At 35.7% G+C, this 13,345-nt stretch overlaps 1 protein-coding gene across 1 annotated transcript in view; it reads left to right on the top strand.

The window, feature by feature from the left end:
- LOC150085516 (uncharacterized) overlaps positions 1 to 9,268 on the top strand; it is a 372,167-nt gene extending 362,899 nt beyond the window's left edge. The window contains exon 16 of the mRNA XM_090374587.1: positions 9,122 to 9,268. Within this exon, the coding sequence (XP_090230713.1) occupies positions 9,122 to 9,234 (113 nt within the window). The 3' untranslated portion in view covers positions 9,235 to 9,268. The remainder of the gene's footprint in view (positions 1 to 9,121) is intronic.
- Positions 9,269 to 13,345: the final 4,077 nt, after the last annotated feature.

Genomic DNA, 13,345 nt, shown 5'->3' with positions numbered 1-13,345 from the left:
GTGGCAACTGAAGTTTAACCTTGACAAATGCAAAGTACTACATATGGGTAGAAGTAACCCCAGAGAAACGTACCAACTGTGTGGTACTACACTTAAGTTGGTAGAAAATTAAAAAGACCTGGGAGTAATTGTGCAGGCAGATATGAAGTTTTCTGAGCAATGCAGACAAGCTGCCAGGGCAGGTCATGGGGTTTTGTCAATGATATATAGGAATTTTGATAGCAGGGAAAAGGAGGTGATTATCCCTCTGTATAAGGCAATGGTCAGGCCACGGCTTGAGTACTGCGTACAGGTCTGGAGGCCTCATTTTAGGAAGGATGTAGATTTACTTGAGTGTGTACAGAGAAGGGCAACAAGATTGGTGAGGGGAATGATGGGATCCTCTTACCAAGAGAGGCTTAAGTTCTGCAAATTGCAGTGGCTGGAGACTAGGCACCTGTGCGGTGATCTGATTGAGGTATATAAGGCCTTGAATGGGTTGAGCAGGCTGAATTCTGATGGGATCCTTCCACTTGTTCAGATTACGAATCTAAGGGGACATTAATTCAAATTAAGAAAAGACAGATGTAGAATAGATGTGCGGAAATTTGCCTTTAGCCAGTGGGTGGTTAATTGCTGGAACAAACTTCCATCTGTCGTTGTGGAAGTTGATAGGTTGAATAAATTTAAGGAGGAACTGGACAGGCATTTGGAGAGAATGGTGTGATTTTTTTTTTTTTTTTTTTTTGGCTGATGCTGCATAAGCTCATACATTTGCTTTCTTGCATCACATGCCACTACTACTACTACTACTACCGAACCTTTCCATTGAATTAGTCCATAAATGGGTAACATAAGCCAGAATATCGCCAGTGGATCGCCACTGACTGAATCCATACTGGCGATCGTTGATCAGACGGAAGGTTTCTAGGTAGTTTAGAGTTGGCGGTTAATTGATTTCTCCATTACTTTAGAAAGAGTAGAAGTAATTTCAATGGGATGATAATTGGATGGGAGGGATTTGTCACCCTTTTTAGGAACTGGCTGGATATGAGCAAATTTCCAAGCAGAAGGAAAAACACCTTTGGAATAAGAAAGTGAAAAAAGGTGGCAAAGAATAGAAGTAAGTTCCGGAGCACAGGTTTTGAGAACAAGAGGAGAAATACCATCAGGACCTGGAGCTTTCTTAGCATCTGGGAAAGATTCATCAAAATCCTTCTGATATCCTTTTGACAGAAGACCACAGGAGGCATTGAATGGAGCGTGTTGGGAAAGGTGGGAGATGTTTTACCAAGATCATTAATACATGAGCTGGAAGAAAATTGGGATGCTAGCAGGTCAGCTTTATCCTTGGCTGAAGTGACAACTGAACCATATGGTTTGGACAGAGGTGGGAGCAGAGATGGGCAAAAGTTGCGGTCAATAGCTTTGGCAAGAGACCAGAATACTCGGCTACCATTAGGGCAAGAAGCAAGTTTTCTACTCTTAGCCTGTTCAAACTCTAGTTTGGACTGATTAATAACTGCTTTACAATTGTTGCGAGCTTTGGTGTAGGCAGAAAATGAAACTGAAGAATTAGAAACGAGCCAATTACGATATGCAACATTCTTCTCTTGAACAGCCTTAGCACATTTATTGGAAAACCAAGGTTTAGATGAGGGACGAGATTTTAAAGTGGAGTGTGGGATAAAGGATTCCATTCCTGCAAGAATAATTTCACTGACACGATCTGAACAAACATTGACAACAGAAGTTTTGAAACAGTAATCCGACCAAGGAAAAGAAGAAAAGAAGTCTCGCAGGTCATCCCATTTTGCATTCTTGTAATGCCAAACAACAAGAGGTTGGGAATAACCATGAGATAAAGGTTCCATTGGAGAAGAGACAATCATCAAGTTGTGATCTGAAGTGCCTAAAGGACCTCTCACTTCGACCGTGTACTTAGAAGGGTTGTCTGTGAGAAAAAGATCAAGCATATTGGCTGTATGATCAGGATTGTCCGGTATTCTTGTAGGTAAATGAACAATCTGTGCTAGGTCATTAGTAATTGCAAAAGCCTCAGCATCTCGACCTGCTGGGTCTGTGTGACTAGAAAATGGAAGCCAGCTAGAGTTGTGAACATTAAAATCACCAAGGAAAGTTGGACTGCAGAAAGTCACATTGCAAAGAGAGGAAGTCAAAGAGCGAGCTCCAAGTGATTAGTGGAGTTGGGAGAATGGTAGAGACAACAGATGAATTTGACACAATGAGATAGAGAGATTTTAAGCCAGAGAAGATCAAAGAGAAGAGATTTCAAATTGCCAAGTCTCTGACACGGAATATCAGAACGGACATATGCATAAGTAACACCTTTGAGGCAAAAGGAATCATACAGCGAATAATTTGGGCATCTGAGATGAGCAGTAGATGAATCAACCGATAACTGAGATTCTGTCAGAAAAAGTACATGGGGTTTGGCAGACTGCAAGTGGAAATGGACATTGTTGAGATTAGAATTGAGACCACGTATATTTGTGAAATGAATTAGGAAGTCCTTGGGAGGTTTAGATCTTTTCGCAGTTAAGCTTGCTCTATTAGTTTGACAATTCATGGTGTATTCAATAGTAAGAAAAAGTGGGTGGGACATGCTGTATGAAGTAATGAAATTTTTGGATATGCTGTACACATGGTGAGAATATACCCAGATCCTTGACATAACGTGGCCTCGACAATGCTCCCCGCATACACACTACTCGGACTCCCTCCAGTCACTATCTGGCAGAGTAGAGGTAGCAAGATTATACACTAGCTGATCCGGAAGCCTCCTAGAGAGTTACCAATAGGTTCGGTCTGGTGTACTAACTAGCGGCCGGCCTGCGAACACTGTTTAAAGCTGTACCCTCGAAATGTAAGGAATATTGGATCTCGCCACGACGTTCATCATAACCTCAAAAGTCATCAATCATACTGCATGAGGGAAGTGTTGACCGGAACTTAGCTCTAGAGACTAAACATGGGTTCCACCACTTCAAACTTCCAATAAGCAAAGTGGTAGTATTTCGCCGGTTGATGAGAGTCATCTACCACCTAGTACTGCCTGGTAACATAGAGGGACGGCGTTCCTCCATGTGGTGTGGGTGCCACACCTTGACCCCTGCTTATGTTGGTTCGCACCTGGGTGGTCACCCACCATGTACTTGTGCATGGAGGTTATACCCAGTTATATAATAGTCCCACCATCGTGAAGGTGCAAGCAGAGGATTTGGCTGTCACAGACCGTCCGGACTTCGCCGAAATTGGATCCACTTGGCTTGAGTGTCACCCGAATATCAGTTCCATCAGCGTTTTAGACTCCCAGGTAGCAAGTACAGCTTGTCTGGCATATCTGAGAGAATGTCTGTGACAACCTCAAGGACCAATGAAAAAGACAGGTGCACTGCCTGTCTTTTGACCTTTTCAAGTTGCTCAATGTCTTAAATTGCAGCCTCCATACCTGAACACAGCATGCCAAGTGCTTTTTAAAGTGGGATTGTGATCTTTCTATCTCTACAAGCAAATGTTTGATAAATCATCAATAGGACACTGTGGGCTTGCCATGCTGCCTCTCTACGCTACTCAGAGAACTTCACTTCATGTCCAACCATACCATAATTCTCCAATCTCTTTCTTCCTCAACTGTTTTTAATTCAGCACCACCAAGTGAATAAGTTATTTTGTGATTCCTAATCTCTGAATCTATGATCTCGCTGCATTAAAATATAACTGCCACTTTATGATTATCCCTGAAGTCTATCTAAGTTGTCTTGAAGAAGTATTGCTTGGCACTGATGATTTTTGTTAGCAGGCTAGCCCCCAATACTACTTACCAGCAGATGGACCAGCTACTATTAGAGCTAGAAATTCCAGGTAGAGCATTCAAAATAAGAACCAAACATCCCACATATTCACCATTTAGAATTGAGCTAAAGAATTGTGACCTACAACAATATCTAAATCCTGATATCTGGCCAAATGGTCTACTCGTCATGCCATTTTATGGCGCTATTGGAGAATCGGTCAACAACTCTAGTGAAAAGTTACCAACTAATTCTCAATCTGCTGAATTCTCTGCATAGTTAGAGAATAATATTCCTAATTCTCATCCTAATCCATCATTTAACTTGCCACCTAATACATCTGTTTGCAAACATCCTTCCAACACATATGTCCATCTCAGCATTTTTCTTCAAAAAGTAAGAAGCATAAAAAATAAACTGTCTATGCTTGTTTCATTAATGGTTGAATCACATGACATCATATGTTTAGTTGAAACATGGATGCAGGAATCTTTACAAGATGTTTTCCTACTGCCAAAGAATCTCAACTACACACCATTCATGACATCAAGAATTAATCGTAGAGGTGGTGGGACAGCAATACTTTTAAAATCCAATTTTAAAGTTTTGAACACATACAACTCTGATACTTTCAACTTTGAAGGAATTTCCCTACTAATCCAAGTTAAGGATTCTCTGCTTCAAATTTATAATATTTATATTCTGCCTGGACCTACTGATGACATCATTAATGAAGTAATAACCTGGATTGCTACTGTTCTTAAGCCTCAAACTAACATCATTATAATGGGCGCCTTTAACCTTCGCCTGCCCAAATATAATTTACAAATGAAGCTGCTGTCTGACTCATTTTTAGTTCTAGGAGCTAAAAAAATAAATGTCCCTGTTACAAGAGGTAATCAAGTGCTTGATCTTCTATACTCTAAACTTTCCACTGCATGAAAAACTTAGCAGGAACATTACGTTTAAATCTGACTACAAAAGTATAGAACTGCAAGCAGCAATTTGCTGCTGGAATCCTCATCCCCTCCCCCTCTGCAAATCACTAAAAGAATATCATCAATTAAATTCCTTCAGAAAGAAAAGTTTTTGCAGCTCTTAAAATACTACCCATGGGATTCTCTTAAAAATATTCCTATTCAGGATGCCACCTTTCTTCTTATAAAATGGCTGAATCAACTGAAAACAGAGTCGGCATCCAAACTTGTTAGAATATCTTCTCACTCCAAACCTTGGTTCAAATCCCACCCTGAAACCATACTTTAAAAGTAAGCAAAAATTCCACAGACAGTGGAAGAAATACGACACTTCATCAGCACACAAAATATAAAGAGAGCAGAGCTTTGTTTCAACTCAAAAAAATTCAGTCATACAAAAATTATGTTATGTCCACGCTAAAGCACAATAAAAGAGCACTTTCTACAAAAACAACAGCTACCTTACAGCATGAACTAGTTTTTCAATGGATAATATGCAATATGGAATAATATGCAATATGCAATTTGTCTGCTTGTTCATCTAATGAACAAGCAGACAAAGTGCAACATTATGTCTCTCCGGGTCAAGCCCTGCTAATTAACCAACTTGTGAACAAGAATACAGTTCAGCGTGCAGTTAACTAAATACACCCTGATAGTAGTGAAGGTCCTGATGGCATCCCTGGTTTTTTTATTAGATTGTCCAGCGTATACATTATTGATTCATTAGTGCATATCATTTCCAAGTGCATCTGCCGGCCATCTTCCTTCCAAGACAGTGGAAAACTTTCAGGATTACGCTGATTCCTAAAAAAGCTTGCAGAAATAACCATCCTGGCCATCAACCAATTGCTGTTTCATCAATAATTACTAAAATTATTGAAAAAATCATGCTCCCATATCTTCAACATGCAATCTTCGCTAATGCACCTGTCAATATGCATTTTGTTCCTAGAGGGCACTCCACAACAACAAGCCTAGCTGACACCATTGTACACATCCAAACTGCATTTCAAGATAAGGCACAATGCGATGTATTTTATTTTAACATCAAAGGTGCTTTCGACAACATAGATCTCAAAAAAGCTTTTCAAATACTAAAAAATCATTTTCTCATTGACACAATGATTATTTCCTATCTTCAATACAGCCTAAATCGCAGACTTCTCTTCCCCACTAGTACTGACAATATTCTCGTCACAACCTCAACAGGCATTCCTCAAGGAGCCGTTCTCTCCAGTACTATATTTTCAGCATCTCTTCAACCACTTCTACAAGAAAATCCAAATCTACTGGCATATGTTGATGATTTAAAGTTATTTATAAACTCCAAAGCCAGTGATGATATTCACAAAGTTATCAATGATACGAATTCACAGATTTGTGAAATTAAGTACCTGAAAGATCTCAATCTGACTATAAATGCAAGCAAATCTGTTCAAATTACTTATTCCCTTTAGAAACAACCCAACCACATAGAAATAAAAATTGCAGATGTCCCAATCCCAAATGTTTATGCTCACAAAGACCTTGGAGTTGTTTTTGATAAAATCTCTCCTTTAATGCCCACTATTTATATGCTCAAAAAATTCAAAAAGCTGATAACTCTAGGCAATTTTATTCCACTCATGCGTAAAGTCTGTTCGTGTTCCTCTCTTCTAGCTTGAATAAAGTAATTTGTTTGTTTCTTTTACTATGCCAGTGGTTGAAAATTTGAACAAAGTTCTTCAATCCAACGTACCTCATACATCCACATACTGAGGTAATTACGTTGAAGAATGCCAAGTTCAAATTTATTTTGCCAACGGTTTTCAAATCTTCCACTTCGGAAGTTGGTGACCATAGCAGACTAAACCAGGATAATTCCCACTTAGCCACAGGCATTTCTACTACCAAGGTCATGGAGAGTCGGAAACAAGTAGGAAAGATTCTGTTTTTTTTTGTTCAGTGAAGAAGTACTTTATTGCTTCATGTGACTATGGTGCACAAGTTACCATTGAAAAATCATGTCATGAATGCTGAAGTAGCATAAATTTCATCAATTGGCAATGCATAATTTTGAAATTTGAAAATTTTTATGGAAAAGTTTCCAGTACTTCTTGTTGTTAAAGATTAAGAAATAGATATTTTGCAACATCAGTTCAACCTACCAGATGCTATTATTATTAGCCATATAGTGCAAGGAAGCCTGAGGCTTATGCTGCACTAGCCAAAAATAATTCCCAAGTTACCCTGAGAGAGAGAGAGAGAGACTAGGAACACTCAGGACCCTGGGTGTGCCAAGCCCATACTTACCAGATGTGAGCCCCTGGGGTTATGAAAGCAGAAAGAAAGAATTGATGTGTGGATCCTTGGTTAGGGAACTAAAAAGTGCTCGAGGAGGTTTGACATCTAACAGTTTATCTCAAGTCATGCTTGACGTTTTAACAATTCCTCATAGCAATGCCGAGCATGAAAGAATATTTATCAAGATTAGAAAAACAAAAACTGAGTTCTGATCTCTTTCTGTTGAAGCTTTAGAAATGCTTCTGTCAGCCAAGCCATTGTTATGAATGAAAGTTTGATTCAGTATTCATGAAGAGGGTGAGCCTACACCAGTATCTTTCTTGAAACTGCCAAAATCATCTGGTGTCTAATATAATATCTAAACAGAAATCCACTGACAGAAAAATCTTAGATAAGCTAATGTTTGAAAGCATACTGTAAACAGTCTTGTGGGTGTATTTTAATTTCTAGTGCAGTGTGGACTTTACAAAATACTCCTGTTTTTGTGACAATCTTCTGTTTTTTTCTTGTTTTAATTGCTTGATTTCCAGTCAATTAAAAAAGTCAGAAGTTGCCAGCTATGCTCTATTAGCTTCAGTGATGAATGTCTAGAAAGTACCTCATAGGTCCAATGTACTTTAACTCATATATTTCATCCCAGTTGAATCCAAGAACTTTCTCATTCCACAATAATTATTCAACTGAATGCTCATTTGTGATTATCCAACTTTAGGACAATATGATTACTTGCTAACAGTTCCTGTACCATCATATTTGTGATATTATTCAGTCACTGGTGATAACCAGATCAAGAATATTCCTGCCACTTGTACTCTTCATGACATATTGATACAAATAACAGACTTCAAGTTGATTCAGAAAATTTACTCCACGATTCAAGTTGCCAGTCCACGATTTCCAATCAATGTGATAAATTGAAATTCCCCATAACAAGGCATTCAGACTTTGCCCATTAAAGTTGCATGTAGAGACTTATCATGCTCATTACTATTACATGGTCTGTAGCACACCTCTATTCTCAACTTTCCTTTACTACAAAGTATCTCATACCACACTCTATGCTCTCTTAAAACTGCCCTGAATCAGAATAATCAATCTTACTTCATTCAGAGTGGTGAATTTTATCAGATGTGTACCTTTCCTCCCATTTAATATACATTGTACATTTCAAAATGAAACTCATCAGCCCTGTTATTAGGGTAACACCAAGTCTCCTATTATATTAACATCTTTAGAGCTAAAAAAACAGCTCAGATTCATCCATTTTATCCAATACCTCTTTTAGAAAATTGAATGGTAGTGTAACTTTAAATTCTTGGAAACTTCACATTGTAAAACTGTTGAAAGCTTCTAGTTTCTTCATGGGGGAAACATGAAGTGACTACATAAACAATTCCTCAGGCATAAATCACATATTCTTTCAGCAACTACACAGTAGAAATCTCACTAAGACAGCTAACAGGTTTTAACTAAGTAAAAATAATGGAAGGGTGAAGTTTAAATGGAATAAGTTTAGATAAAGAAAAAAGCAGGGACAAGTTTTGTCTTTTAAAAAAGATTCATACAATACAACCACTATCAAGACAATTATTAACTGTGTAAAAAAGCTTAAAGCCATGGCTACATTAAAAAGTCAGCTAGTTGTATCGCATAGTTCACATGTACCTGGTGCTTTCCAAAAACTGATAGTAGCAGTTAATTTTCTCCTGTAAATAACACCAGAAATAGGCCTACACTCAGCAATGATACATCATGGATCACTGGTTGGCCCTTCAGACAAAACTCCTGCCAGTGACTGAGATGGTAAAAATTTGCATCATGGGAAAGAGGAAATTTAATTATTACACAACAAAGGTGAGGAATAGAGCTGACCCAAGGCAGCCTTTTTTTTTTAAAGAGGCATTGCTTCAGTTTTGTCATAACATTCTGTGGAAACAATGTTAACTTCCTGAAATGGTGAGAAATGCATATAAAAATGGAGATTTAGTTGTTCTTTTAATGTAAATATTGAATTTGTATGTAATTATTTTTAAATAAAGGCTTCTTTTTTTTTTTTTTTTACAGAGTTTTTTGTGGAACTAGACAAACAGTGTGGGTCACTTAGTCTACACAGTTCCTTTTCAGAGTTGGTCCATTATGTTCGAAAAGGATTGCACAAGCTAAAGGACTGCTCATAGCAGGCACCCATCCTTTCATCATTTTCATCATCCATGTCACTACTTGCTGAGTATTTCAGCAGTTACTCTTTTTCACCAGGAGTAAAGGATCTTCCTGAAATGCATCATTTATTCTACAGATGCATCATTGTCCACTTTAGATACCACAGACATGTGTGTTCCATCTTGCCATCATGATGTATATATATTTTTGTATATAAACATAATGATCTTGAGAATAAAGGTTAAAAGTATTAATTTCTTGTACATTGCAAACCAGAGAAACTTGCGGAGAAGATATACATGTGTTGTTTACAGATCACTTTCTTCATGTGTATCAAAAGCACATTGTAAATTATGTATTTTGATCATTCTGTATTTTACACCACACTTTTCACTAGTAACTGTCATGTGGATGTTTGTTAATAACAGACTTGTATAGTACGTTTTCTTAGCTTTATAGTCTGTGAATTTTGCAATATGTTTTGCATTTTACCTTTATCAGAAGAGAAAAATGAAGGAAGGATCAAAATGACATTAAGCATTTGCTTACATATTGTTGGTTTAAATATGCAAAAATTTCATTCTAGTTGGATGTTTTTACTATTTATTGATACTATGTGCAGGTGTGTGTGTGTGTGTGTGTGTATATATATATATATATATATATATATAAAATATGTGTGTGTGTGTATATATATATATATATATATGTATATATATATGTATGTATGTATTTGTAGTGCATATATTTGCTTTGAAATACACAAATTATACTTTTAGGGTATCACTTTTTCTGAAGTGAAAGGACTGGATAATTATTTAATAATAAATAATGTTTCTGAAACCAATATTAAAGAAGAAATATTTCATGACTGTTAATCTGAAATTTACACTTAGCAATGTAATTATATATTTATTGCATTTTATTACTTTTTTGTTTTTTTTTTTTACAAATATGAAAACCTACTCATAAAAACATTTCTTATGACTTATTTGAAAGTCAGTTTTATTTTTCTTTCTGTATAGAAAGTTTTTCTTATCAGAAAACACTGAATTTTATAGCACGTGAATTCCTCATCCACATCAGAACGGAGTGAAAATCTTTGCTAACCTTATAAACTTTAATAAGAGTGTATAATCAAATCTTTTTATGGTATTGTTTTTATTTTTATGGTACTTTAGACTCATTCATATATTTAGGATTATAAAGGATCTTTCACACTTATAAGTGTTTAGGGTTTTTGCTGTTAAAATTTTCACGAAATTTTTTTAAACAAGTGAATATGTCTGAAATATATCTTCCTCACTTTATACTGATATTCTGGTGCCTTATTAATTGCAAATGTTAATATTCACTTTCATTTGAGAATACAGTATGCATATGTAAAAAAATTGCAATCATACGTAACTTGATTATATTGGCTGAGTGCCAGTTCATTACTTTAATATCTGTGTTTTTTATATTTAAATAACTAAAAATATTGCAGAAATACATATATGTAAAAACTTTCTCTAAGGTGAATGCACACTATTGGATATTTTTAATGTTTGTTAATTAATAAATCATTGGAGAATGAGTAACCTAGAGTAAGTGTTTTGAATAGCTACAAATTTACCTTGCCATTGTAGGTATAACAATTTTTATTTAGAAGCAATTTTTACCTATACAAAAAGTGTGAAATGCCTTAAATTGAATAATAAAATCGTATATGTAAGTTGTTAGTAGATTATGTTGATTAAATTATATTCAGCTGTTGTACTTCCAGAGAAAATGTGTAATATCATCATGCAACTCATAAAGCCTTTTTAACAAATAAGAAAATATATTAATCGAAAAAAATTAAACCAGTTTTATATTATCTGTGCGTTCCTATTTTACATTGAAGTAGAAGTTGTTAATAAAAAGTGATTTATTTATAATAAGCATCGAGGATTTTTTTTTAAATCAAGGTTTTAAATGCTGGTTGGGTGGGAGGGATGGGTCTTGATTTGTGGTAATTTAGTTCGGAATTGCATATGGTGCGCTACCATGAATTTCTTATTACTGATAGATTTTATTGTCATAATGTTAATGAGAGTTAGCTATTGTGGGATTCCTTATAATGCTACCAAGTTAAAATTTTCTGCTGATTATATATTGTCAGCAGTTGCCAAATATTTATAGTTGAATAATGCTGATTTCTCTTTCTCTGTCTCTCTCTCCCATGCACAATTTAAATAATCATAAGATAATAATTTGTTAAGCATATTTTATTCTCATGTATTATGAAAGCTTGAAATTGTAAATATAAAATTTTATTACAATTAAGTGAACTTAACCTTCCAAAGAATGCATTAATCCCATTTAAAGTAGTATAACTGCTTTTTTCTTTCTTTCTTTTTTTTTTTTTTTTTTTTTTTTCACAGCACTCTTTAATCAGCATTTTAAAGCAGAAAGAGTCAAATTGTGTTTTATAACTTGATGAACCTGTTCAGACCACTTAAATTTCTGTTTGGGTTTTCATAAAGGAGTTTTGAGATCTAGTTAATATATTGCAGCTATGATAAAAATTATTTTTTAGTCCATATTTATTGATCATAAACATCCATAAATGACTAAAGTATATTACTGTCAATCAGAAAAAAATGGAAAGTTTAAAGCTATCACATTTAAACTTTAAAACTAACTGTATTAATTCCAGCAGTTTTTTGCCAAAATATGAATAGTTAGTCCAGTTATGTAGGAGTAAATATGGTCTAGTGACACAATTCAGGTTGGTTGCTAGTTTAAGTTTGCAGCACACAGCAAAAATATTTAGTTTCCTTTATTAGCTATTGAGCAATTTTAATAGAGCCTAGTCGTCCCTGAGATTGGAGCTACAGAGCTCAACTTCCCTTGCTCAACTGATGTTTCTTTCTAATCAAAATTAAGAATGGCAAACTCTGAACCCTCAGAGTCAGTAGTGCCCTTGTAATTTTTAATAAAAGTGCATTTCATGAATTAAAACCACATAAACAACCAAAATTCACAGTTCACAGTTCATGACTCAGCAAGTTCAAAGTGTGAAAAATTATTTTTGGCTTTGAGCCATAATTTACTTATACTTGCTAAATTTATTTTTTGGTTGTAATAAAATCTAGCATGGTACAGTGACTTGGTTACAGGTATATAAAACGTTCCAGTGCAATACTGTATGCCTTTGTAATCAAAGTTTGTGGCTGGCCAACAGTCATCATCATTGTCAGTGTTCTTCCAGGAGCAGGTCCAAGCATATAACTCAACAACTACTTCTCGATATCTGCCTATCATCAAACCTCAAGCTTCCTCTGGGCTTCTTCACCTCTACTTTCCCCTTCATCATATCCTTAGTCAGTCTCACACCTTGCAACACATGTCTAAACCAGTTTCTCTTCTGCCTTCTGATTATTTCAGTCAAACATCTCTTCCCACCCACCCTTCTCAAAACCTCTTAATTTCTCACTTTATCAACCCAGCTTAACTTTTTCATCGTCTTCTCCATATCTCAAAACTCTCTGATCTTCCATTTTTAACATCCATGTCTCTCTCTGCTCCATTAATTACTACACTCCATACCAGTATTTTCTTTAAACCATTTCTAATTTCCCATATAATATTCTTGTTCACTTCTCAAAAAATTTTTACCCATTGCTTCTTATTTCTCTGCTGCTCATTGCCTTCTTCCACCAAATATCTATAAATTCTCACTTGTTCTGTTCTCTCTCTCTCTCTCTCTTCCTATTTCAGTATTTAATGCACAGCTTTCTCTTCCCACCCTCATAACATTTGTCTTCTCAGTACTTATTCTCACTGCAATCCTTCCTCGAGCTGCCATTTTATCTGCAAATTTTATGCTCTCAATAATGTTTCGCTCCATCCTCACCCCTATTTTCTCTATCAAATTGGCCTATACCATAAACCAGCAAATTTCTCACTTGAAATTACACTTCTTTTTTTTTTTTTTGTTGATTCATCAATTTATAGAAATACATTGTCTTAGCAAAAGAATTCCCTCAGACATCAAAACAGGTCTCTTCCTGCATAGTATTATGCAAGGTTCATTGTTGTACCGAATTCTGTAGCATTCTCGGCACAAATATATATTAAGCAGTAATGAATTTCGATGGTTCG

Source organism: Mastigoproctus giganteus, chromosome 5, assembly GCF_048544385.1.
Source record: "Mastigoproctus giganteus isolate SK-2022 chromosome 5, ASM4854438v1, whole genome shotgun sequence".
NCBI lineage: Eukaryota > Metazoa > Arthropoda > Arachnida > Uropygi > Thelyphonidae > Mastigoproctus > Mastigoproctus giganteus.
This window is presented reverse-complemented; position numbering and strand designations above follow the sequence as displayed.